General features: G+C 37.4%; 1 protein-coding gene across 2 annotated transcripts in view; it reads left to right on the top strand.

Moving 5' to 3' along the window:
• nbs (nibrin) overlaps positions 1-27,453 on the top strand; it is a 315,228-nt gene that overhangs the window by 18,001 nt on the left and 269,774 nt on the right. For both annotated transcript variants that reach the window (XM_090376897.1, XM_090376896.1), the window contains exons 3-5: positions 3,277-3,436; positions 15,880-15,983; positions 23,406-23,523. In XM_090376897.1, coding sequence (XP_090233023.1) covers positions 3,277-3,436; positions 15,880-15,983; positions 23,406-23,523 — 382 coding nt within the window. The remainder of the gene's footprint in view (positions 1-3,276; positions 3,437-15,879; positions 15,984-23,405; positions 23,524-27,453) is intronic.

Below are 27,453 nucleotides of genomic sequence, written 5' to 3'. Positions count from 1 at the left end.
GAGTAATGCAGGATCATCTAGACAAGACAGGAATTATACAGGAATTTCTCTATCAGGGATAAGGAGGTGATTATCCCTTTGTATAAGACAATGGTCAGGCCACACCTTGAGTGCTGTATACAGGTTTGGAGGCCTCATTTTAAGAAGGATGTAGAGCTGTTGGAACGAGTACAGAATGGAACAAAGGGTTGCTCTTACGAAGAAAGGCTTAAATTTTGCAAATTACAGTGTCTGTAGACTAGGCACCTGCGAGGTGATCTGATTGAAGTGTATAAAGCCTTGAATGGTTTGAGCATGCTCAATGCTGATGGGATTCTTCCTCTTGCTCAGAATAATCACCTGAGAGGGCATAAATTCAAATTGAGGAAAGACAAATGTAGGATAGATGTGCAGAAGTTTGCCTTTAGCCAGTGGGTAGTTTATTGGTAGAACAGACCTCTATCATTTGTTGGGGAAGTTGATAGCCTAAAGAAATTTAAGGCTGAGCTGGACAGGTATTTGGAACAAACAGAGGGGTGAAATGATAGTGTTTTTTTTTTTTTTTTTTTGGGTGATGCTGCGTAAGCTTGCTTTCTTGCATCTTATGCCTCTACTAATGCTAAAGAAAGTTATAGTTCCGCGGCATGGCATGGCATGGATTTGTTAAGGGGAAATCTTGTGTGACCAATTTGATTGAATACTACGATGTGGTCACAAAGGAAATGGATGCAAAAAATAGTTTTTGATATCGTATACTTTGATTTCAGGAAAGCTTTTGATACTGTTGCACATAAAAGACTGCTGTATAAATTGGAGCAGTATGCCATTAAGGGTAAGTTGCTGCTATGGATAAAGGGGTAGTTGACTGGGAGAAGACTGAGAGTTGTAATCAATGGACACTGCTCTTTGTGGACTAATGTTATTAGTGGGGTCCCCCAGTATTTGGTGTTGGGGCCCATTGTTGTTGTCTATATTTGTCAATGATATTGATGAAGGTATATCAGGCTTAATGTTCAAGTTTGCAGACGATACAAAGGTTGGCAGGGTTATTAATGACAGTATGCTGCTGCAAAAGATCTAAAAAAGTTGAGCAGATGACGTTTAAGATTGACAAATTCAAAGTACTGCATATGGGTAGCAGTAACCCCAGAGTAAAATACCAACTGTGAGGTGATATGGGTGCCTCCGTAGCCAGGTGGGAAGGAGCAGTAGTGCGTATCACATGCTTCTTGATTAGACCAGGGTTCGAGCCCGTCACCACCAAATACGGAAGATGTGGAAAGGTCAGGGAATGACCACCGCATATCCCGGAGCAATATGGCCTTAGTTGCTAATGCTCCTAAAAACCAAAACAACAGCAACAACATGAGGTAATACACTCAGAGTTGTGGAGAATGAAAAAGAGTAATTACCTTGGAGTGTGCAGTCAGATATGCTGTTTCTGAGTAGTGCAGACCGTCAGTCAGAGCAGCTTATGGGGTTTTGCCAATGATATACAGGAACTTTGCTATCAGGGAAAAGGGGGGTAATTATCCCATTATATAAAGCAATGGTCAGGCCTCACTTTGAGTACTGCATTCAGATCTGGAGGCCACATTTTTCGAAGGAACTAGAGCTGCTGGAATGAGTACTGAGAAGGGCAATGAGATTGGTGAGGGAAACAAAGGGGTGCTCTTAGCAAGTAATGCTTATGTACTTCAAATTGCAATGTCTGGAGACTAGGCTCCTGCAAGACAATCTGATTGAGGTGTATATGGCTTTGAATAGTTTGAGCAAACTCAATGCTGATGGGATTCTTCCTCTTATATAGATTATGCACTTGAGGTGGCATAAATTCAAATTGAGGAAAGACAGTTGCAGAATAGATGTGCAGAAATTTTCCTTTAGCCAGCAAGTGGTTGATTGCTGAAACAAACTTCAATCTGTTGTTATGTAAATTGATAGTTTAAATAAATTCAAAGAAGAACTGGACAAACTTTTGGACCGAATGGAAAGCTGAAATGGTGAGGTTTTTTTTTTTTTGGCTATACAGTGGTACCTTGGATTACGAGTAACTTGGTCTGCGAGTGTTTTGCAAGACGAGCAAAAATTTTTAATAAATTTTAACTTGATAAACGAGCGAGGTCTTGCAGTACGAGTACAGTCAGTCCTCGTATAACACGTGTTTACACTACACGAATTCGATCATACACGATTTTACATGTCAAGGGAGGCATGGGCTCAGAAAGTTTGAGAACCGCTGGGTTATGGGAAGTTAAAAAGCCTGCTGGATAGGCACCTCGGGAAAGAGGGGGAAACATGTAGATCATGTTTTTTTTTTGTTTTTTTTTACTATTGCAGAAAAAGCCTGTGGTTTCCTTGCACTCTATACATATGACTTCATAATGCATCTTTTTGAAAAATTTTGTACATGGTGCATGAAGAAGGGTATGCTTCCCACCTGAAGTGAGAATCCCATAGTGGCAGGCAGTTTGATGCCACTGGAATGTGTGACATATGGGATTAAGGGATGGTTACCTAGTTGAAAGAACCAATATAGTAGTTCAATTGGAAAAATGCTTTATTTTCTATTTTACAATTTATTGTAAATTGTATTCACATTTTATCCATTGTATCTTCCCACATTTTAATGTATGCACTTTTGAAATTTTATAATTATTTAAAAGCAACAATGTACCCTTTTTCGCTTATTTATTGTAAAAGTGGACATAATGCTTCACCACAGCAAAGGTGGGATGTCTGGTGGCATGTTTGGGTGGTCAAACTAACATGTTACCCATTTAAAACATTGACTTTATTCGAGACAGTACATGCACTAATAAAAAAGCATTAATAAAAGTGCTTTTTTTGTTGCTTGATATGCCACTTGATAATAAGAAAATAAATTTAAATTTCATAGAGAACTATCAGTCATTTGAAAAGCTGTGGAAAGATTCACTGCAGGAACTGAATTCAAAATAAGCAGTTGGTATGAAAACAGTGAAAAACGAAAAGTGTTAGATCTTACCTCTCCAAAAAACATCATCAGAAAACTTTAACAAAAAATCTTTTGGTGACATTCTAATGAAATTCCTAAATAAGCAATTTCACTAGAATGTCATCGTGTGCAAAATTTCGAAGATGATCATGAACCCAATGTCATCTGATTCAAGCAACTTTGATGCGCATATCACATGAAAAGATCAATATAGATGAACTTTGACTAGTACAAATTCACTTTCTTGCTTATTTGATCACTAATATGAAATGTTGCAGCTATCTGTTTATAATCTGTATATACTAATTTTTTTTTTTAAGAGCATCATACACTCCTCTTGCCGTAACTGCTTCCTGTATACAGACTGCTGATAAGGAAAGCCTTAAAAATACTTTATTGAAATTAGGGGGACATCTGATTTCAGAATGGAGAACTGAGTGTACTCATCTTGTAATGAAGGAAATTAAAGTTACCATGAAGGTGAGCTGTAATATTTGTTCTTCAGTTAAATTTTTAATCTTATTAAGTCAGATCTTAGTTTAAATTTTTTAATGACTGAGGTGAGAGCATTATGGTTATTTTTTAATTGAGCTCTTTTAATAAAAGTAAGGAAAGTGATAATAATAACAAAATTACATTTGTAAATATGGTATATTAATGAAGTTATCAATAACATTTGTCACATTTTATATGCTAATATATATGGGTTTTTCAAATGAAACAGAAATTGCATGTATTTTACTTTACATTGCAAAAGGTTCTACATTATTGTAGGTGTTAGACATTTGTCTTGCTATTGCACAAGCAAATCCACTTTTCTGGTGTTAGAATTCAGATAACTGCTTTTTAAGCCATATTTTTTACTGTAGTCTTGACATCATCAGATCCGCCTGATCTGTTGAAAAGATCTCTTTTCAACAGATAAAAAGAGATCAGGGATATAGTAATCATATGGATCATGTGGTAATCAAAGTATCCAGATAGTTGTTTTATCAAAATCTGTGGAGCCATCTTGTTATTATAATTTCACATTATCATTACCTGTGTGAAAATGCCTACCTTTCAGAGCTCCTTTCATGGGAAAAGTTTATAGCACACTCTTAGTAAAGTAATTGCATATGAATTTTTTTATATTTCTTTCTTTTGACAAAGTCTGTGGTACTATTCATGACTGTAATAGTTATTTAAAAAAATATATATATATATATTTATAACTGAAGTGATAGCATGGGCAGATTTTCACACCCAAAATGTAGGTGATTGTATTTTAGTTTCCAGTTTAGAGGTTTAAGATTGAAATTCGTGTTCTGGTCAAAAAGCAAAAGAAAAACATCATATTTATAAACACAGTAGCTAATGAAAAACTCAAACTTATGGCACCGGAACTTATTGCTCCTACCTGTACATGCAGTCAATAACTATTAATTATTTTTTGTTTATATTCGAGGATGACCACATAAAATCAGAGGAGTTCACATAAAAGAGAAATAAAGAGAATACAAGAACATTATACCGTATTTTGGCTATTTGACTATGGAGTTAGGGATTTGAAACTTGGCTGGCAATTTCATCCTTCTCTATGTACGAGGAACATTTGAAAAGTTTGTGTACCAAATAGCTCCAAGTAGGTGGCACCTGTTTGGTTTGTACCAGCTTGTAAAGACAAGAGTTCTGAAATGTATGGTGGCCACCTTGCTTCAAGATGGCTCTAGTTACTCTAGAACACCTTCGTAAATTTAATTTGTATTCAGTGGTAAATGTTGGAGTGTTTTTAGTGTAGTGCTTATAATTTGAGTGGTGGTCATCTTATTTCAAAATGATCTCTATTCAAATTATAAGAAAGATCTTTGGCTGTGATTTTTGTAAGATTCACAGAAGGTCTTTTCATAGCGGTGATCCTGATCTTGACCTTTGTACATCAACCAGGTGTAAAAAAAAAAATTATTTTGTCAACTGAAAATTTGTTTATAATTTAAAGGTAATCAGTGTTTGTGTGATTGGATGACTTAAAGTTTTTGTTGCTTTGGATCTGGTTTGCAGAAAATTAGAAGGTCATTATTGATCCCATGTGACCACTGAAGAATTAATCGACTGGTCAACAGAAATACCATTCATTAGATAATTAAAGAAGGGAGGCTCTGTGGGGAGGTCCTGATAGGATTTTATCATTAGCATCAAAAAACCAGATCTGAACATTACAGGGAAAACAAATGACTACACATGGCACATTACATTATAGCAACCCTTTGCCAACTTCTCTGGTTAGTTCATCATCATCATCATCAACCATTTTTCAATCCACTCCAGCAACTTTCCAGTTCCTTCTGTTTTGTGCAATGGCCATCCATTTACTACCCTCAAACTCATTGATTTCATCTATCCATCTCCGTTGTTGTCTTCCAGGTTTTCTTCTAGCTCCTCTTGGGTACCATTCTGTTATTTTCTTAGTCCATCTGTCATCATGTCTTTGAGCTATGTGTCCTGCCCAAGACCATTTTAGTTCTTTAGTTTTGATGAGAATGTCCTTTGCTGCCTAATCCATGTGTTTCTCTTCTTATCTAACAGTCTGATTCCTAATATAATTCGTTCCATTCTTTGCTGTGTAGTTCTCAGCTTCTCTTCTATTCTTTTGGTGAGTGCCCAAGTTTCACTTCCATAAGTCACGGTGGAGAGTATACATTGGTTCATTATTTTACGTTTCAGACAAATTGGGATATTGCTCCTCAGTATGCGATTATATTTCCTGAATGCTATCCATCTGAAATTTATTCTTCTCTTGACTTCCAGCCATTTATCATTATTACAGCTAATGACTTGTCCCAGATAAGTATATGAATCCACCTTTTCAATTACTGCTCCTTCAATGATTATATCCCTTTCTGTCGCATACTTGTTCATCATTACTTTTGTTTTAGCCATATTCATCTTTAATCTGAAATCCTTACTAACTCTGCATAACTGATTAAGATTTTCCTCTAATGCTTTGGGATCACAATGTCGTCTGCAAATCATAAATGGTTTAGCTACTCTCCATTCATATTGACTCCTTTCTGTGACCAGTCTAATATTCTGAAAGTTTCCTCAAGAGTAGCAGTAAACAACTTCAGAGATATTGTCTCTCCTTGTCGAACTCTTTTCACAATTTTAAATTTTCTACTGTCTTTGTCTATTCTAATAAAGGAGGTAGTGTTCTCATATGTTTTCTACAAAATCATAATACAGTCGAACTTGGTTATAAAGAGCATCAAGGGACCGACAAAATTTCCTCGTTATAAACGTTGCTTGCTATATCAGTGATAGCGGAGATGAGGAAAACTCTGTGGCCATTAAACAATGAACACTTTATACAAGTGATAAGTTAAATCTACCTCTTATTTTTTTAAAATTCTCAATAACTTGATAAAAAGATAGATTCAAAAAACAAAATAAATATTAGAGAGAAAAAAATAATATAAGTAATATAAATAATATATACCTACATATTATTTGTATTAATATGCTTGTATAAACTACAATACACTTAATATTAAACACAATTTATTTATCTGTAAATTTAAAATCATACACTTAATACTAAACAATTTATTTCTCTGTAATTAAAAACAATACTATTTAATAATAAAAATGATTTCAATTAGTCTTTATTTATGAATCTTAAAATTGATGTTCATTTTAAAGATTTCAATTTGATATTTCTTTAAGTTTCCCCTGAAAACACTCAACTTGTTAACAGTCTCATTACTTGCCTCAGTTCCTTCAAAAAAATTGACTAATGTGTCCATTGCACCTTGAGCTTGTGAGATTGTCAGCAATGATTTTGATTCACTTTCATTTGCAATCATATCATCATTGTCTTTACCATTGGCATCATTGTCTTTGTTGAGTACAGCATCTACAATGTCACTCTCTGTAGGAAGACTGCTAGTTAATAAGTTGTTATCGGCTCATACAAATTCATCAAAGTTATCTATATTAAAACCCACAACATTGTTATCTAGCAACCATTCAGATAATGGCAAGTTGTTGGATCTGTTGGTTTTTTTTTTAGGAGCATTAACAACTAAGGCCATATTTCTCCGGGGATATGCGGTGGTCATTTCCTGATCTTTCTGCATTCTCCGTATTTGGTGGTTACGGGCTCGAACCCCGATCTAATCAAGAAGCGTGTGCTACGCACTGCTTCTCCTTACCACCTGGCTATGGGGGGCGCCCTTGGATCTGTTTCCATCTTCTTCATCTACAATTAAAATTTCATTTGAATTTAATTTCGATTTCTTGAAGCAATTTGATATGGTTGTCGAAGTAACGTTGTTCCACGCATCATTCAATAAATTTACAACATCCAATATCAATATAGACTCGGTAAGTTTCTGTTCTCTTTGACTGATCAGATGAAGAACCAGAAATCTTTTATAAAATCCTTTCAAACTCTTGATTACACCTATGTCCATTGGTTGTAAAATAATGTCGCATTGGGAGGCAGGAACACTAGCTTAATGTTTACAAATTTTGAATCTAGGGATGAGCAGGACAGTTTTTGACTAACAATAAATTTTTTTCTTCTTTTTGAATAGCTCCTTATTCCAATCATTTACGTATTGCCGAAGAATATTCAAAGTCATCCAAGCTTTCTTGTTTGCAGTGTAATCCACAGGAAGTTTCCTTACATTTTTTAAACACCGAGGTTTTAACAATTTTCTAATAACAAACAGTTTTTTTTTTTTATCAGTTCCTGTCATATTTGTACATATGAGCACTGTCAAACGACCCTTTGATTTTTCCCCTTTGAATTTAAATGTATTGTCAGGTGTCAAATTATAAAAATGTCCTGTTTCATCGGCATTGTAGTAGTAGTAGTAGTAATAGAGGTATGTGATTCAAGAAAGCAAGCATATGAGCTTATGTAGCATTAGCCAAAAAAAAAAAAAAAAAAAGTATTTCACACAACCATTCCCTCTAAAATTTTGTCCAGTTCCTCCTTGAATTTATTTAAGGTATCAACTTCCACAATGACATATGGAAGTTTGTTCTATCAATTAACCACCCACTGGCTAAAGGCAAATTTCCGCATATCTGTTCTACAACTGTCTTTCCTTAATTTGAATTTATGCCCCCTTAGGTTTGTAATCTGAGCAAGCGGAAGAATCCCATCAGAATTCAGCATACCCAATCCATTCAAGGCCTTATACACCTCAATCAGATCACCTCATAGGTGCCTAGTCTCCAGGCGCTGCAATTTGCAGTACTTAAGCCTTTCTTGCTAAGAGGACCCCTTCGTTCCCTTCATCAATCTTGTTGCCCTTCTCTGTATATGCTCAAGCAACTCTACATCCTTCCTAAAATGAGGCCTCCAGACCTGTACGCAGTACTCAAGGCTTGGCCTGACCATTCCCTTATACAAAGGGATAATCACCTCCTTTTCCCTGCTAGCAAAATTCCTATATATCATTGACAATACCCCATTACATACCTACTCTGGCAGACTGTCAGCATTGCTCAGAAAATTTCATATCTGACTGCACAATTAACCCCAGATCTTTTTCATTTCCTACACCCTAAGTATAGTACCACACAGTTGGTACGATTCTCTGGGGTTACTTATACCCATATGCAGTACTTTGCATTTATCAATGTTAAACTTCAGTTGCCACTTTTCAGCCCATCTGCCAAAATGTTTTAGATCCTGTTGCAGTAGCACAACTGTTGTAGATGTCTTCGTCATTGAAATCTTTCCTGATTTCTGCCCAAACACAGTCAATTCATTCATTTGCAATTATTGGATCTGCATATCGAGATTCTGTACTAATTTTTGCTTAAATGATGTTATGTCTGTTTTTAAATCGATCCAGCCAACCGTTGTTACACACAAGATCATTGCATACAAATTGTCTAGCAAATTTTTCCACATGAGCCTTCAAGATCGGACCGCTATTGAAAATCCAACACTTCTTTGTGTGGTGAAACCATTGAAGCAATGCTTCACCAATGCTTGTAACCTTGCACTTTCTAAATTTTTTTTTTTTTTTTTTTTTCAGTTATATTCTTTTCCAGTGCCTATATGTAAACATCTTTATTCTTCTACAATGTCGATACACTTAAAGAGGGCAAAGAAAACTTTTTGCATCATGTTCTAACTCATGAATAATTTCGACTTTTTCGCGAATCGAGAGACATTTTCTTTTGTTAATAGACATGTTTCCGAAGGAAGGGTTCGTTTCTAACTGATTTTACTTTAAAATGACAAAGTGATTTGCATACGAAGTTCTTAGAAGTCCCGAAATGCATACAAAGTTCTTAGATGTTTTGTTTCCAAAATTCATAGAAGTCCCGAAACAAATTTAAGGTTCGGTGAATACAAGACAATCTGTAACTAGGCTAATGCGACAAGTGCAAAGCAAATGCATTATTGTATAGCCCCCGTCCCAGGAAGGACAAGGTCATAAACCAGCCGCTAATCTGGTGCAGGTGGTCATAAAGCTAAGTCGCCCTTTTCATTTTTGTCTATTCCAATAATTGGGTTTTTTAGACTACCCGAGCAATTAAGAATGTTTGCATAGTTACTAAAATTTGTTTGGTTTATCTGTGTAGAATGCTCATTATAACAGTGAGTGATTGTGTGGGAATATGTGTAAATTAAAATCATTGTGGCTTTTTTCTCATTACAGCCATGATCTTGTTATTTCCGTGCTCATTATAACCAAGTTCGACTGTATATGGGATATCTATGTCTTGTCTTTCCAATGCCTGAAACATTTCCCTTTCAAATCCCTTTTCATAATCCACAAATGCCAGACATAATAGTGTTTTATATTCATTAGTTACTCGGCTACTCTAGTTTACTCAGTTACTTAGCTATTAGTTACTCAGCTACTTAACTACAGTGGGGCCTCAACTTCTGTTAACATCGACATCCGATATTCTCAGGAACCGATTTACCTTCTGTACAATCTTTTATTTTAAGGACTGATGATATTTGCAGGAACCGATGGCTTTCTGGTATAGCTGGAATGATGCATTGGTGGAAATTTTCAGCCGCATGGCACACAGAACATCATTTGTATGGTTATTCTCAACCAATTAGCGTCTTTGTTATTGTTCAGCACAACATTCCTGTGTGTTACAGTGCTTCGAACAATTTCTTTATCTTCTGTTTGTTGCACTTGTCCAGTGTGTGAGCAGAGTGTATTTTTGTTAATTATACGAAACCAGGTAAAAGGTGAAATGCTAATTTATTGTTTTCTGTTTTATTTTTAAGATGTTTTTTAATTATTTATAAATAATCTTTATAAGACACTCATTTTTAATGTAAAAATCAAGTATAACATGTAAGAAATACCTATTTTATGTGTTGTTGGGGTCGCTTGCCAAGAGTTTAGAACGAATTATTATTATTATTATTATTATTAATATCCATATGATGCAAGGAAGCCTGAGGCTTATGCTGCACCAGGAAAAAAAAAAGTTCCCGAGCAACCCTGAGAGAGAGAGAGAGAGAGAGAGAGAGAGAGAGAGAGAGAGTCAAAAGTAGAAGGGAATCGCCAAGAAAGAGAAGAATAATGATATTCAGCTCAGGACCCTGGGTGTGCCAAGCCCATACTCACCAGATGTGAGCCCCCCCGGGTTAAGTATATATGCACCTGTTCTTATTCTTAGCTACTCTAACACAGCCCATGTATTTACTTGTTCTGCAATGATTCCCAGCAGTCTCTGAAATCCCTGGCACCTTGTTTTCCAGGCTGCTGCCCATTCCAATAGAAGCAGTGCAAGAATCACTTTCACCTCTGCCAGTGGCTACTTTTAATCTATTAGTCCTTGTATCCCCCCCCTAGGCTAGCAATTTTCCGACCTACCTAACACTGCCTCAATAGCATTAGCAAATATCCTTGCACTCTTTCTATTTAAGTGTATCCCATTCTTGTAGAAGCAGTCTCTCCTGTTGGCAAGCACAGACCACGCTGAAAAAATTCTGCCCCGTGAGCCTTGCACAATCTCTCCAGGGTTGAACTGATTGACAACGATCTCATCATATGCTCATGCTATCGTGTCTGGGTAGTATTGCAGACACTTTCAAATTTAACCCTACCTTGCGATTTTTTTTTTTCCAGCATTGACCTGTACTTGTTAAGTAAATCTGCAGATCTCTTACTCTTTAAGTCATTAGTGCCAACGTGTACAACAATATTACCTTTTGTTCCCTTAAAAGATGATATCTGTCCTACAACGTCATCAACTTTTTCTCCTGGCAGACATACCCTGGTCCTGTTCCACCTGTACTTTTTGCAACATATTCCCCATCTCCCTGATAGTAGAATCACCAACAATAACTACTTCCTGTGGGACCAGCGTATTCTGCCTTGGAGATTGCCGCTGTGTTGCCTGATGCACAGGAGTGAGCGCTGGTGTTGAGTTCGGCCGCTGAGAGCTCGATAGGCCCCTCATTAATTTCTTCGAGGGTATATACCCTACACTTCAAACTCCCATAGACACCCATCAGAAGGCTGAGTTGGCGTATAATTTCTTCACAGTCTCTCCACCTAGCACACACAAAGACATCCTCTTTGGCTAGATCATGTCCTGTTCTAGACAGGTCTGCAAACATTTCGCACGTTTTTTTAGACTGTGAGGCGTTGGAGAATCGTGCCCTTCAGTTCTCCAGTGAGCCACAGTACTACCGCCACTTTGTGCTCGCTGCTTTGCTGCTCTAGTCTGGATCATGATTCCGTTTAAGTATACTGATTAATTGATAATACCATGCTAATCTAACAGATTTCTAACATAGCATTAGCATTAGTAGAGGCATTTGATTCAAGAAAGCAAGCTTATGCAGCATCAGCCAAAAAAAATAATAAATAAATAAAAAATAACCACTTCCACTTCACCCCTCTGTTCGTTCAAAATACCTGTCCAGTGGAGCCTTAAACTTATTCAGGCTATCAACCTCCACGACAAGGGATGGAAGTCTGTTCCACCAACCAACCACCCGCTGGCTAAAGGCAAATTTCCTCACGTCTATCCTACATCTGTCTTTCCTCAATTTGAATTTATGCCCTCTCAGGTGATTATTCTGAGCAAGAGGAAGAATCCCATCAGCATTGAGCATGCTCAAACCATTCAAGGCTTTATACACCTCTATCAGATCACCTCGCTGGTGCCTAGTCTCCAAACACTAATTTGCAAAACTTAGGCCTTTCTTCGTAAGAGCACCCCTTTGATCCATTCACCAATCTTGTTGCCCTTCTCTATACTCATTCCAGCATTTCCACATCCTTCTTGAAATGAGGTCTCCAGACCTGTATACAGTACTCTAGGTGTGGCCTGAGTTGTTGGGAATAATCACCTTCTTATCCCTGCTAGAAAAATTCCTATATATCATCGACAATACACCATGAGCTACTCTTGCAGTCCGTCTGCAAGAGTAGCTCATGGTGTATTGCAATGTATCAACTCACAGAGTTGATACGTTGCTCTGGGGTTGCTGGTTCCCATATGTAGTACTTTACATTTGTTAATGTTAAACTTCATTTTCCACCTCTCAGCCCATCTGCTCAATCTTTCCAGATCCTGTTGCAGTAGCATAGTGTCAGTAGTGTCCTTGACAACCCTGCCAACCTTCGGTATCGTCTGCAAACTTGGACATTAAGCTTGATATACCATCATCAATATCATTTATAAATAGAGAAAACAATAATGGACCCAATACTGAACCCTGAGGGACTCCACTAATAACATTAGTCCACGATGAGCAGTGTCCATTGATTACCACTCTCTGTCTTCTCCCCCTCAACCACCCCTTTATCCATAGCAGCAATTTGCCTCCAATGCCACACTGCTCCAATTTGTGCAGCAGTCTTCCATGTGCAACAGTATCAAAAGCCTTTCTATGATCCAAGTATATAATATCAAAGTTATTCCCTGCATCCAGTTCTTTTGTGACTGCATCATAGAATCCAATCAGATTTGTCAGGCAAGACTTCCCCTTAACAAAACCATGCTGTGTCTGAGCTATAACTGAAGTCTTGTCTAGATGATCCTGCAATGCTTCTTTAACCAGTGCCTCCATTAATTTTCCTGGAACAGAAGTTAAACTAACAGGTCTATAATTACTTGTGTCGCCCTTTGATCCTCCTTTGTGAATTGCACATCTCCAGTCCATGGGTACTTCCCCTGAGTCCAAGGAAGCTCTCATAATTATGGCTAAGGGTTTGCTTACTTCCTTTGCTGCCTCCTTTAATATAACTGCATAGATCCCATCCACCCCAGGTGCCTTTCTTGTATTTATCTTCAACAATTTCTCCTCCACTTTACTCTCTCAGTTATTACAAGATTCTCTAGCTTACTGCCAGAGTTGAATACACCTCTGGCATTCCCCTCGCTGAATAACTCCTCATGTGTGAATGTCGATGCAAAATATTCATTTAGTTTATTAGCTACCTGAGCAGGATCATCAACAGTTGACCCATCGATATCAAGTGGACCAATCTGATTAATCCCCTTCCTTCTAGAGTTTACATAAGTAAAGAACTCTTTGCTGTTTTTCTTTGCATCCCTTGCCAAAGATTTCTCGTAATCTGCCTTCGCCTGCCTAACCTCCTTTGTAACTTGGTTACAGATCAACTTGTATCTATCATAGGCTTCTGTGTCACGTGTTAATTTGTATGTATCCCATGCATTTTTCTTCTCTGAATATGTCTCATTAGTTCATCTGACATCCACTTAGGCCTAAACCTTGAACAATATTTCTTAGTTGGTATGTAAAGCCTAGTAGCTTCCGAGATAAGTTCTTTGAATGCTTCCCATTTTGAATTTGCTGTTGGTAACATCATCAGTTGGTCCCACTGTATAGAATTTAAATACTGTCTCAGTCCATCGTAGTCGCCTTTACTAAAGCAATAACCCTTCCCTTTACCCCTAATGGCAGTTACCTCTTTGAGTAAATCCCACTTCAGCACACTGTGATCACTGCCACTTAGTGATTCAATTACCTGTAGATTCTTAATGCATGAAGAATCACTACTGATAATCAAATCAAGAGTATTACTCCCTCTAGTTGCCTCCCGAACATGCTGATGTAGAAAACAATCATCCAATAAATCCACAAAAGCCTTGCTAGTGTGTGAGTGACCAGCCCCCAAATTCCAGTCAATATCTGGGAAATTAAAATCCCCCATTATAAGACTCTCTGATTTACTGTCACACTCTATCATATGCTGGTTGGCCAAGAATAGTCCGAACATAGTAAAAAAGGCCTACGTGCTCTGGATTCATTACGAAAACTTTTTTATTTTTGTTGCTCAGAGCAAAACTGTAAATGCAACTAATGAGCTTTCGGCTGGGAGGCAGCCTTCTTCAGATTGAATACATGAATGGCAGTTGGATTGTATTCAATCTGAAGAAGGCTGCCTCCCAGCCGAAAGCTCATTAGTTGTATTTACAGTTTTGCTCTGAGCAACAAAAATAAAAAAGTTTTCTGTCCCACTCTATTTCCCTGTACAGTTTCTTATTATACTCATCAGAGTCATTAGGCCTATAGCACACTCCTACTCTCAATTTTGATCTCGCAGTGCTTATGTCACACCAAACTGACTCGACACTGCACTGTCCAGCAATGTCGACTGGCTTCACTTCCTTGGATTTTATGTACTTCTTAACTAATAGAATAATCTCTCCTCCCTTCCTATCCTGTCTATCCCTTCTGTAGACATTGTACTCCCCAAATTCCAGTTCTGCATTCCTTATATCTGTGTGACACCACGTCTCTGAAATCCCCACAATATCTGCCTTTGATGTTTTGAGCAATACCTCAAATTCATCAAATTTATTTACTAAACTCCTAGCATTGGTGTACACGCAAGTATACATGCACCTGTTCTTTTTCTTAGCTACCCTAACACTACCCATGTGTTTACTTGTACCCCAATGATTCCCAGCAGTCTCTGAAATATCCTGCATCTTATTTTCCAGGCTGCGGCTCATTCCAATAGAAGCAGTGCAAGGATCACTTTCACCTCTGCCAGTGGCTACTGTTAATCTATTAGTCCTTGTATCCCCCCAATCTAGCAGTTTTCCGACCCACCTAACACTGCCTCGATAGCATCAGCAAACATTCTTGCACCCTTTCTATTTAAGTGTATCCCATCCCTGTAGAAGCAGTCTCTCCTGTTAACAAGTACAGACCAGGCTGAAAAAAATTCTACCCCTTGTGCCTTGCACAGTCTTTCCAGGGCCGAATTGATCGACAGGGCTCTCATCATATACTCCCTCCTATCGTGTCTGGGCAGAATTGCAGACACTTTCAAATTCAACCCTAATTCATGACTTTTTTTCAACAGTGACCTGTACTTGTTAAGTAATTCCGCCCGTCTCCTACTCTTAATATCATTAGTGCCAACGTGTACAACTATATCATCTTTTGTGCCCTTAAAAGATGATATCCGCTCTACAACATCATCAACCTTTATAGGAAATCAATGTATTATTGGTTTCAACTTACAATATTTTCAACAAACAATGGGTTTTGTGGAACAAATTGCCATCAGATGTTGGGGCCCCACTGTATTAGTTACTCTGGTTAGTTACTCAGCTATTTTCTGTTTAGTCAAGACTTTGTTGGCTTGCTTCTTAAGATTTTCAGCGAAATTGATAAGTGATATGGAAAGAAGCTGATTGAGGACAGTGACACAGGGGAACATGTCCCAGATTGGTGCATGCAGCAACCAAAAGACTTTTACAACCAGAGTATAAATATTTGTTGTTTGAACAGAATGGGTATTTAAAACAGTTATATAGAGATAATTTGGAGGAAAATTTATTTCTTCTTAGTAAGCAAATAAATTTTGCTTTCATTTGATGCACTCCACTCATAATGTAATTTTTATTTATTTATTTTTTGTTTTAATTCTGAAATTTTATCATATTTTGTGTAGGCTGTGTGTGCAATGGTTTCTCTAAAACCGATGGTATTGCCAGAATATTTTTCAGAATTTCTCCATGCTGTAGACACAAAAAGTTCACTGCCTCTTGCCGATAAGTATGTTTCTTTTGTAAGTCTATATTTGTTCACCCCCTTTTTTTTTTTTTTTTCAGTTTTGAAATAAAATAACCTTTTTGCTTATTTTGGCTATCATTGGGCCATAATTCAAATGTTTACCAATTAATATTGCTTGGTTGAAGTTTTTTTTTTTAAATTCTGTTTTGTTTTATTCAAACAGGTTAAACCAGTGTTGAAACCGGAATATGCTCTAATAATACTACTTATATAGATGATTATAATAGCAGCCTTCTAGCTACAAATTCACTCTCCAGATTGTTGATGGGGCCTCCCCCTCTATTGACATCATAGAGCCTTGGATGGTATATTTTGGAGTAGTAGAATGGGTTGGGATACCTTTTTCGCGAAAAAAAAAAGGGGGGGGGAATTTGTGCATGAAATTTCATTTTTTGTCTCTGGTTAATGAATTGACTATCAGGTTTGCTAATCTCTATTGCATAAAATATGTGGAACATGTGAAATGAAATGTTATATGTACTGTATTTTCTTTGGTGAGTGAGGTCCAAAGATAAATTTGATTTAACAATGTCCTTCTGTAAGATGTCAAAGAAATACAACATAGTGTTTAAAAACATGTGCATCCAAGGTTTTTCATGTATTATAAAATTAAAAGATGTAATTTTTCAGTTTTAGGTAGCAGGAAATGTGATTTTATTTAGCTGAAAACAATATTAGTTAAGATAGGTTGACCATAGATAAACAGTCATTTCTAAGCAGATGTGAGCAGTCATTTTCAAAACAAAATAAGCATAAGTGCAGTGTATAGTGCATGGTAGAAGAGATGAGAAGATAATGGTGTCATACTTTGCTGAATGCTTATTTATTGCATTTATCATAATACCTAATCCTCTTCTGAGCTGTGTTGATCATGCAGATACATTATTCTGAAATATGTTTCCTGATAGCAAATTAGAGAAATATATGGAAATTGTACAGAGAGAGTATGAAAAGGTAGCAATGCTTTTGAAACAATTTAGCAAAGAAACAGTGTACTATTTCAGTACAAGTTTTGAAATAGTTTGAGAAAACGAAACCACCCTGCATTCTTTTTTTTTTTTGTTGTGACTGTTACATGATACTGTAGTCTCTCCAGTGGAAATGACAGAGCTTGGGCTTCTTAGAAATGACTACACATATCCATGATTTGACCTAATTTAACTAATATTGTTTTTTTTTTGAATAACATCACCCAGTAGTCAAATCTGTTGTTCATCTGGTATATAAAAAATTCAAAGGCACTGTTGTGACCAGTTTCGGACTTCTTTAGGTCACTCACTGGGCAACAGGTAGACTCAGTTAACAACTTTGTGTCTAATGGTGAATAAATATATTGAATCTAAATGGTACTTGGAAAAAAAACAATTGAAAATATAATAAAGTTACATGTATAATACACTGATGAGCCAAAACATTACGACCAGCAAGTTGTTATGCAAATTGAAGCAACTGCGGGTGAACAATGGCACGTGCGCGGGTCGGGACATGGTATAAAAAACACCTGATACTGAGCTCCGTTAATCAGTGTTACTCTTGTTCTTCAGTTGGGAAAGGCAGCGGACTTGAGCGAGTTTGACAAAGGCCAAATTGTAATGGCCAGATGACTGGGTCAGAGCATATCCAAAATGGCATGGCTGGTGGAGTGCTCACGGTCAGCCATGGTTAGTACCTACCGAAAGTGGTCCGAGGAGGGGAAACCCACAGACCGCTGGCGAGGTGTTGGATGACCACGGCTCATCGATGCTCGAGGTGAGCGAAGGCTCTCCCAGATGGTACATGGCAACAGAAGGGTGACTGTGGCACAATTCACCGGTAATTGGTATGCTGGTGACGGGAGAAATGTATCACAACACACAGTACATTGAACCCTGCTGAAAATGGGGCTACCTAGCTGCAGGCCACTCGGAGTGCCCATGCTAACCACAGTTCATCAGCGACAGCGCCTACAATGGGCACACGAGTATCGAAACTAGACCTTGAGTGATTAGAAGAAGGTCATCTGGTCCGATGAATCACATTTCCTGTTGCACCATGTGGACGGCTGGGTACATATGCATCCTTTACCTGGGGAAGTGAGGGTGCCTGGATGCACCGTTGGATGAAAACAAGCTGGTGGCTGCAGTGTCATGCTTTGGACGATGTTCTGCTGGAATACCCTGGGTCCAGTCATCCATGTGGCGGGCACTCTGACGTCTACCACCTACCTAAACATCATTGCTGACCAGGTACACCCTTTCGTGGCAACGGTCTTCCCCTCTGGTGGTGCCGTCTTCCAGCAGGATACTATCTGGGTGGTGTGGTGCATGCACCACACCACCCAGATAGTCGAGACTGGTTCGCGGAACATGAGGAAGACTTCCAGGTATTGCCCTGCCCTCCAAATTCCCCAGACATCAGTCCCATCGAGCATCTGTGGTTTGTGTTGGAACAGCAGCTCCGATCTGCGGCGTCTCAACCATGAACCTTACAGTAGTTAAAGGATCTGCTGGTTACGTGTTGGTACCAGATACCACAAGACACGTTTAGAAATCTTGTAGCATCCATGCCTCGCCGGGTACGAGCTGTTTTGGCTGCATGTGGAAGACCAACATCATATTAGGTAGGTGGTCATGATATTTTGGCTCATCAGCATATAATCCTTATTAGCAGGCTGTGTTGGTCCTCCTTTGCTCCTTCCCCACCTCGTTTAATTCATGCACGGTACTAAGTATGTTAGGTTTCGATACTTTTTGGTGTTTGGGGTTTACATTAAAAAATAAACAAAAAATAATAAAATATCATCAAATAATTCTGTATCAGGTACATAATGTTTCCTGCCGCTAGCATTTTTAACTTGTTTTACATTTAAGAGTCATTGGCAGGTGTTAAAAACGTTTTTATTTTATTAATAATAATTGCATATTGGTTACTGAAAGTATTGGTCTGTTATGACTAAAGTAGGATATATAATTTTTACATTGACTAAATACACCATCTACAGTTGTTCCAATACGTGTAGTATTTATCAAAAGATCTGATGACGTGTCCAAGTTCAAGAATGTTTTCATATATGTACAGAACTCTTTTCCAGCCTCAGAGTTTAACCTTAAATAAAAAAATTGCGTGCAATCTGAAAACACCAGGTGACTCGAAACCAGATGCTTTTTCGAATTTACGCATTTCCCAGTTTCTGAAAGTTTTTTTTTGTATCTTAAAACCTTAATATTTCTGTTTCTAAATTCCTTAGCTTTCCAATGATATGCTATACCTCCACATTATCCCATTTATTGTGTGAGAATTTCCTTGATCACATGTTCATATTTTCCACTATCCTGGAAAAACTACTGCAATTTTCAGAGGTTTGAAAGTTTTTCCTCTAATATAGAGCTATGATGAAGCTCTGTGAAAAATTTCATTAAATTTGATCCAGTAGAAGATAAATTATTGTTGCCATTATACATGTATGATTGCAGCAATACAGGTTACAACAATTTGCTTCTGGCAGAAGCTGAAGATGACATCGCTTCCGTAATGCTTTTCGCATGAAGGTTTGTCGTTACAGAATTTTTGATATAATGCCAGTAAAAACATTTTTAATGTCAAAAAAAAAAAAAAAACTGATGTTATTAAAAACAGTTGGTAACAATGTAGTATTTTTATTCACTCATGTGGCATGTACCCTAAGAAGAAAACCTAAGCTTCAGATTAAATTTGCAAATAAAACATACACCAAAATTTTTTTTAGAACAAAGTATGTGGGGTATTTGAAAAAATGCAGTATTACTGAAGCTTCATTTAGACACTGGAGATTGGAGGCTTAAAGTAGTGAAACCCCTGTTTAGTCTCCAGTGCAAAGTTTCTGGCATCCCCCTCCACAGTAAAAGACTAGTTGGATTTTGGTAGCCTCTTTCTCTTAACTAAGAAGCTAAATCCAGCTTGTCTTTCAGTATGTTAAATAAAGTTAATATATGTACTGGTTTGAACAAGAAAGTGACTGTTTCAGAGTGCTTGTCCTGGTGTCCTGAAAACTTCAGTAAAAATGCCATGTTTATGCATGTATGCTGATACATACAAGAACACAAAATAAAGAATAGCTATCTACAGTGCTGGGAAACATTACAGATACTTCTACTTTTGTAATGTTCATTAGCATTAGTAGAGGCATGTGATGTAAGTTTTTTTTTTTTTATGCTTCAGCAAAAAAAAAAAAAAAAAAACCTATTTCACCCATCTATTTGCTCCAAAAGTTTGTCCAGTTCTTCTTTGAATTTATTTAAGCTGTCAACTTCTGCAACAACAGATGAAAATTTGTTCCAGCAATCAAACACCCGTCGGCTAAAGGCAAATTTCTGCACATCTATTGTACAACTGTCTTTTGTCAATTTGAATTTGTCCCCTCAAGTGCATAATCTGAGCAAAAGAAAGAATCCTATTGGCATTGAGCTTGCTCAAACCATTCAAAGCGTTATACATCTTAATCAGATCGCGTTTCAGGTGCCTAGCCTCCAGATGCTACAATTTGCAGAACTTTTCCTTTCTTGGTAGATTCAACGCTTTGTTCCCTTCACCAATCTCGTTGCCCTTCTCTGTACTTGTTCCAACAGCTCTACTTCCTTCCTAAAATGAAGCCTCTAAGACCTCTATGCATTATTCAAGGTGTGGCCTGACCATTGATTATCATACAAGGGTATGATAATCATCTTATTCCTGCTAGAAAAATTCCTGTATATCATTGACAAGTCCTCGTGAGCTGCTCTGGCAGCCTGGAAACTTCATCTCTGACTGCACGATTATCCCCGGTCTTTTTCATTCTCCACTACCCTGAGTGTAGTACTACACAGTTGGTACATTACTCTTGGGTTACTGCTACTCATTTGCATAATTTGCATTTGTCAATGTTAAACTTCAGTTGCCACTTCTCAGCTCATTTGTCCTACTTATCCAAATCCAGTTGGAGTAGCATACTGTCTTCACTGTCGTTAACAACCCTGATATACCTTCATCAATATCGGTGATAAATGTACAAAACAATGGGCCCAACACCGAACCCTGGGGAACTCCACTAATAAATTTGTACAGAAGTGCAGTGTCCATTGATTACCACTCTCTGTCATTTCCCACTCAACCATCCCTTTATCCATTGTAGCAATTTACACTTAATGCCATACCTCTCCAATTTGTACAGCAGTCTTCCATGTGCAACAGTATCAAAAGCTTTCCCGAAATCCAAGTATATGATATCAAAATTATTTTTTGCATTCAGTTCCTTTCTGACACATCAGGCGCCTCCGTAGCCAGGTGGAAAGGAGCAGCAGTAGTGCGTAGCACACGCTTCTTGATTAGACCGGGGTTCGAACCTGTCACCACCAAATACGGAGGATGCGGAAAGGTCAGGGAATGACCACCGCATATCATCCCGGAGCAATATGGCCTTAGTTGCTAATGTTCCTGAAAACCAAATAAACAACAAACAAATAAATAAACATCTGACACATCATAGTATCCAATCAAATTCGTAAGACAAAACCTCCCTTAAACAAACCCGTGCTGTGTCTTAACTGTTATGGCAGTCTTGTCTAGATGATCCTGCAATGCTTCTTTACCAGTGTCTCCATTATCTTCTCTGGAACACAAGTTAAACTAACAGGTCTATAGTTACTTGTGTCACCTTTTGAATCCCGTTTGTGAATTGGTGACACATTTTCACAACTACAGTCCATGGGGACCTCCCCTGAGTCCAAGGAAGCTCTCATAATTATGGCTAAGGGTTTTCTTACTTCCTTTGCTGCCTCCTTTAATATAACTGGATAGATTCCATCCACCCCATTTGCCTTCCTTATGTTTAACTTCAACAGTTTCTCCTCCACTTTGCTCTCAGTTATTACAAAATCACTTAGCTCCCTTTTAAGAGTTTGATAAACTTCTGGCATTCCCTTCCTTGAATAACTCCTCATGTGTGAATGTATATGCAGAATACTCATTCAGTTTATCAGCTACCTGAGCATGATCATCAATAGTCAACCCATCTATGTTAAGTGGAACAATCTGATTCTGATTTTCTGATTATAACTGTAGTCTTGTTTAGCTGATCCTGCAATGCTTCTTTGGTCAGTGATTCCATTATTTTCCTCGGAACAGAAGTTAAACTAACAGCTCTGTAATTACTCGTAACACCCTTTGATTCCCCTTTGTGAATTGGAGATACATTTGCACATCTCCAATCTGTGAGGGGCCTCCACTGAATCCAAGGATGCTCTCATAAATATGGCTAAGTGTTTGCGTACTTCTTTGCTGTGTCTTTTTATATAACTGGATAGATCCCATCCACTCTGGTTCTTTTCTTATGTTTAACTTTTATTTTTAGCTTCTGTCCTCCACTTTCTTACAGAATTCCTCATAAATGGGCACCTCCGTAACCAGATGGGCAGGAGGAACAGTGCGTAGAACACGCTTCTTGATTAGACCGGGATTCGAGCCCGTGACCAAATACGGAGGGTGTGGAAAGGTTAGGGAATGACCACTGCATATCCCCGGAGCAATATGGCCTTAGTTGCTAATGCTCCTAAAAAAAAAAAAAACCAAAACCAAACCAAGCATATTCTGGTTGACCTTTATTAATGATCAAATGGCTGCTGAACTTCGTAGACTCCTCTTCTATCAAGAATACCTGCAGTTCTAGATACATTGATTCTTTTTGAGTTAAGATGCAGTTTTCATTATTAGTAAACAAAGTTGCAAGTTTTTTTTTTTTTTTAATTTCTTGCTTACCACTTTTTTCGGCGCCTCTGTAGCCAGGTGGGAAGGAGCAGCAGTGCGTAGCACACGCTTCTTGATTAAACCGGGGTTCGAGCCCGTCACCACCAAATACGGAGGATGCAGAAAGGTCAGGGAATGACCACCGCATATCCCCGGAACAATATGGCCTTAGTTGCTAATGCTCCTAAAAACCAAATAACAAACAAACAAACCACTTTTTTCAGGATCTTGACTTTTCACTTTCAAAATAGGATAGTTTGCTATAATGAAGTGCCTGGGTGTAGGTTACAGAAAATCTGTTCGCTTTAATAATAGAGACTAGGTGTGTAATAGTGTTGCACATTAAGTATTGTATTATCTACTGCTATTCTTCAAATGTTATTCTTTAAATTTTGAAATTTCTTAAGCCAATTTTTTGATAGACAGACATTCCTGTAGAAATATTGATAGACAGACATTCTTTCTTAGTAGAAAGAATATGTGCACAAACCAACACAATTTATGTTACCTTTTGTTTATAAATTTGTTTACTCGTAAGTCCAGTAATGTGAGATGAATATGCATAAATATGTGATATAATAGAACTAAGTGTAGTTTGCTTTTGAATACTACTGTTTTTGTTGTAATTAAAACATTAAATGTGAATTGTAGAGTGCACTTTATTTCAAGGTATATCCCACCTAATGGGGAAGCTTTTTTAGATGCAGACACTGCTGATTATGGTCTTAATCCAAAGAGAATGACCCTCTTTAAAGGCAAAACATTTGTCTTTATATCACAGAAACAGGTAATTGCTGTTACTTTTTTCCCCAATGTTTAATTATTATATTTTAAATTATAGCTCTCAGATTCGGTGATTATGAAGCAAAGTGAGAAACTCAATATTAAAAATCCTTGATTATGTTAGAAGGTTACATGGTTACATTTTTTTAGAGATTTAACTGAATTGACTTTGTTTCATACCTATATCTATTAGTCTACTTTACTCATATATATACGCACAAAACAATTTAAAAATGTCAGTACATATTGAAGTATTAATTCAGTCTTTTATCTGCACTGATAAGAGAAAAAATTAACTGCGTCAAAAGGTGTATGTAATCAGTACATACAGTAAACCCTTGATTTAACAGAATAATAGGGGACAAGGGGTATCCGTTAATGCTGAAAGTCCATTAAATTGAATGTAATCTGGGGGGGGGGGATGACATTTTTTATTGTTCTTAATGTAAAAAAAAAAAAAGCTTTAATACAATATACAGTACTGTACAGTATAAAATTATGTTGCAATTTGGCCTTTGATTTATGGATATCAGAAACTGTTTTTAATGCCGTAAATTTCACAAACACACGCTACTGAGACGCCTTGTTCTGATTTCTCAATTAGCTCTAATTTTTGTGCCACATTTCAGTTCACACACTTTCTTTTAATTCCTCTATAACTTGATACCATTTTAAATTGTAAGGATTGCAAAATTATTTGATAAATAAAGTCACAATTCAGAAATCACAGAAACACTCTGTATACAACCTGACCACACAATAGCTTGAGGCAGACTGAAACAAAGCAAGTCGGTACGTCTGCAGTTCAGCTCGCAAGTCACCGTCTGCTCTTATCTGTTATCTGGGAAAAACAGCTATTTGAACACGTTTTCAGAAAGAATAAAAAACAATTTTATGACTACAACGTGAATTTGATTATAAAAATAAAAGTAGGTAATTATCAAAAAAATATTGGAAATAGGTAATTATTATTAATATTTAATTAATAATAACACTGAGGTTTTATATAACCTAAAAAAAATAATATGCTCGAGATTAATATGTACATTACTGTATTATTATTTGTTTATTCTGTTAAATCCAAAATCCGTTATATCAGGGTCCATTAAATCAAGGGTTTATTGTATAACCTAAATAATCCATGATTTTTAATTGACATTTCAAATTCTCTGAACAAAAGTTTGAGTTTCTCTCCCTCTCTTTTTCTATTCAGATGGAGGATGTTTCAGCCATTAAATAGAACAAATTTGGATCATCCATGTTAAATAAAAAAGTAAGGAGTCCATTTTGGTTTGTGAAATATCATTCCAGGCTTAGACCTAAATGGATGTCAGATGAGCCATTGGAACATGTGCAGAGAATAAAAATGCATGCGATGCATGTAAATTGTCAGGTGATACAGAAGCCCGTGGTGGATATAAACTAGTGTGCACTCAAGTCACAAGGCAGATTACAAGAAGTCTCTGGCAAAGGAAAGCAGCAAAGACTTCTTTAGTTATGTTAACAGTAGAAGGAAGGATGGAGTCAGATCACATTGGTCCATTTGTTGATAGTTTATCTGTTGATGAACCTACTCAGGTTGCCGACAGGCTGAATAGCTACTCTGCATCTACAGTCCGACATGAGGAATTCTTTAGGGAAGCAGATACCAGATATTTATCAAGCACTCACAGGGAGCTAAATGATTTTCTGATAACTGGGAGGAAAGTGGAAGAGAAATTGTTGAAGTTAAACATAAAAAAGGCACCTAGTGTGGATGGAATCTGTCTAATCATATTAAGTGAGTCAGCAAAGGAGGTAAGCAAACTCTTAGCCATAATGATGAGAGCATCTTTGGATTTGGGGGGCCGTTACTGTGGATTGGAGATGTGCAAATATATCCCCAATTCACAATGAGGGATCAAAGGTTGATGTGAGTGATTACAGACCTTTTAGCCTAACTTCTGTCCCAGGGAAAATATGAAGTCACTGGTTAAAGTAGTAATGCAAAACTATCTAGACAGGAGTGTAGTTATACCTCAATCACAGCATGGGTTTGTTAAGTGGGAGATCTTGTTTGACCAATTTGATTGTATACTATGATTCGGTGACAAAGGAATTAGATGCAAAAAATAATTTTCATATTATATACTTAGATTTCAGGAAGGCTTTTGAAACTGTTGCACATAAGAGACTGCTGTACAAATTGGAGCAATGTGGCATTAAGGGAAATTTTCTAGTGTGAATGAAGGGATGGTTGAGTGGGAAAAGACAGTATGATTATCATTGGACACCTCTCTTTGTGGACTAATGTTGTAAGTGGAGTCTTGCAGGGTTCGGTACTGGATCCATTGTTGTTTTCCATATTTATTAATGATATTGATGAGGGTATATCAGATTTAACGGCTTAGTTTCAGATGATGCAAAAGTTGAAGCATGCAGCTACAACAAGATCTAGAAGAAATAGGCAGATGGGCTGAGAAATTGTAATTAAAGTTTAACATTGACAAATACAAGGTGCTACATGCAGTAACAGTAATCCCAGAATAATATATCACCTGTAATTGAAGTTTAACAGTGACAAATACAAGATGCTGCATGTAGTAACAGTATTCCCAGAATAATGTATCAACTGTGTGGTACTCAGGGTAGTGGAAAATGAAAAGGATCTGGGAGTGATTGTGCAGTCTGATATGAAGTTCTGTGAGCAATGCATATAGGCTGCCATGTCAGCTCACAGCATTTTGTCAGTGCTATACAGGAATTTTTTTAGCAGGGTTAAGATGATTATCCCATTGTATAAGGAAATAGTCAGGCTACGTCTTGAGTACTGTTGATCTATATGTTGAGTACTGATATTTTTGTTCATGTTGGCACTAATGATATTAAGAGTAAAAGATTTTGTGGACTTACTTAACAAGTACAAGGCAATGCTGACAAAAAGTCACAAGTTGGGATTGAATTTGGAAGTGTCTACAATTCTGCCCAGACACAATAGGAGCGAGTATATTTTTAGAATCCTGTCAATCAGTTCAGCCCTGGAGAGAATGTGCAAAGCTTATGGGGTAGAATTTTTCTCAGCGTGGTCTGTGCTTGTTAAGAGGAGAGACTTAACAGTGATGGGATACATTTGAATAGAAGGGGGTGGAAGAATATTTGCTGAAGCTATCGAGGCAGTGATAGGTGGGTCTGAAAACAGATAGCTTGGCGGAATACACAAAGTAATAGTTTAACTAAAGCTGCAGAGGTGAAAGTGATTCTTGCATTGCTACTATTGGTACATGCATCAACCTGGAAAGCAAGGTGTCTAGCATTTCAGGCCTAGCTGTAGGTCATCGTGGAACAAATGAATACGTGGCCTGAGTTAGAGTAACTAAGAGTAAGAACACATGCATGTATACTTGCATGTACACTAATGCTAGGAGCATTGTAAATAAATTTGATGAATTTGAAGTACTGATTAAGTCGGCAGATGCAAGCATTGTAGGAAAAGCTGAAATGTGGTGTCACTCAGACATAAGTGATGCTGAATTTGAATATGGGGAGTATAATGTATACAGGAAAGACAGAGAGGAGCTCTTAGTTAAGAAGAATATTAAATCTGAGGCAGTGCATCCAGTTCAGTTGGGTGATGAGAGCAATGTTAGCATTAGCATTAGTAGAGGCATATGATGCAAGGAAGCAAGCTTCTACAGCATTAGCCAAATAAAAAACCTTTCCCATTTCTCCCCTCCATTTGTTCCAGCAATCAATTACCTGCTGGCTACAGGCAAATTTGCACACATCTATTCTACAACTATCTTTCCTCAATTTGAATTTATGCCTCCTTAGGTGTGCAATCTGAACAAGCGGAAGAATGCTATCAATGTTGAGCTTGCTGAAACTATTCAAGGCCTTATACACCTCAATCAGATCACCTCCCAGGTGATTTGATTGAGGTGTATAAGGCTATCGA

The sequence above is a fragment of the Mastigoproctus giganteus genome, chromosome 7 (assembly GCF_048544385.1).
Source record: "Mastigoproctus giganteus isolate SK-2022 chromosome 7, ASM4854438v1, whole genome shotgun sequence".
Lineage (NCBI taxonomy): Eukaryota > Metazoa > Arthropoda > Arachnida > Uropygi > Thelyphonidae > Mastigoproctus > Mastigoproctus giganteus.
This window is presented reverse-complemented; position numbering and strand designations above follow the sequence as displayed.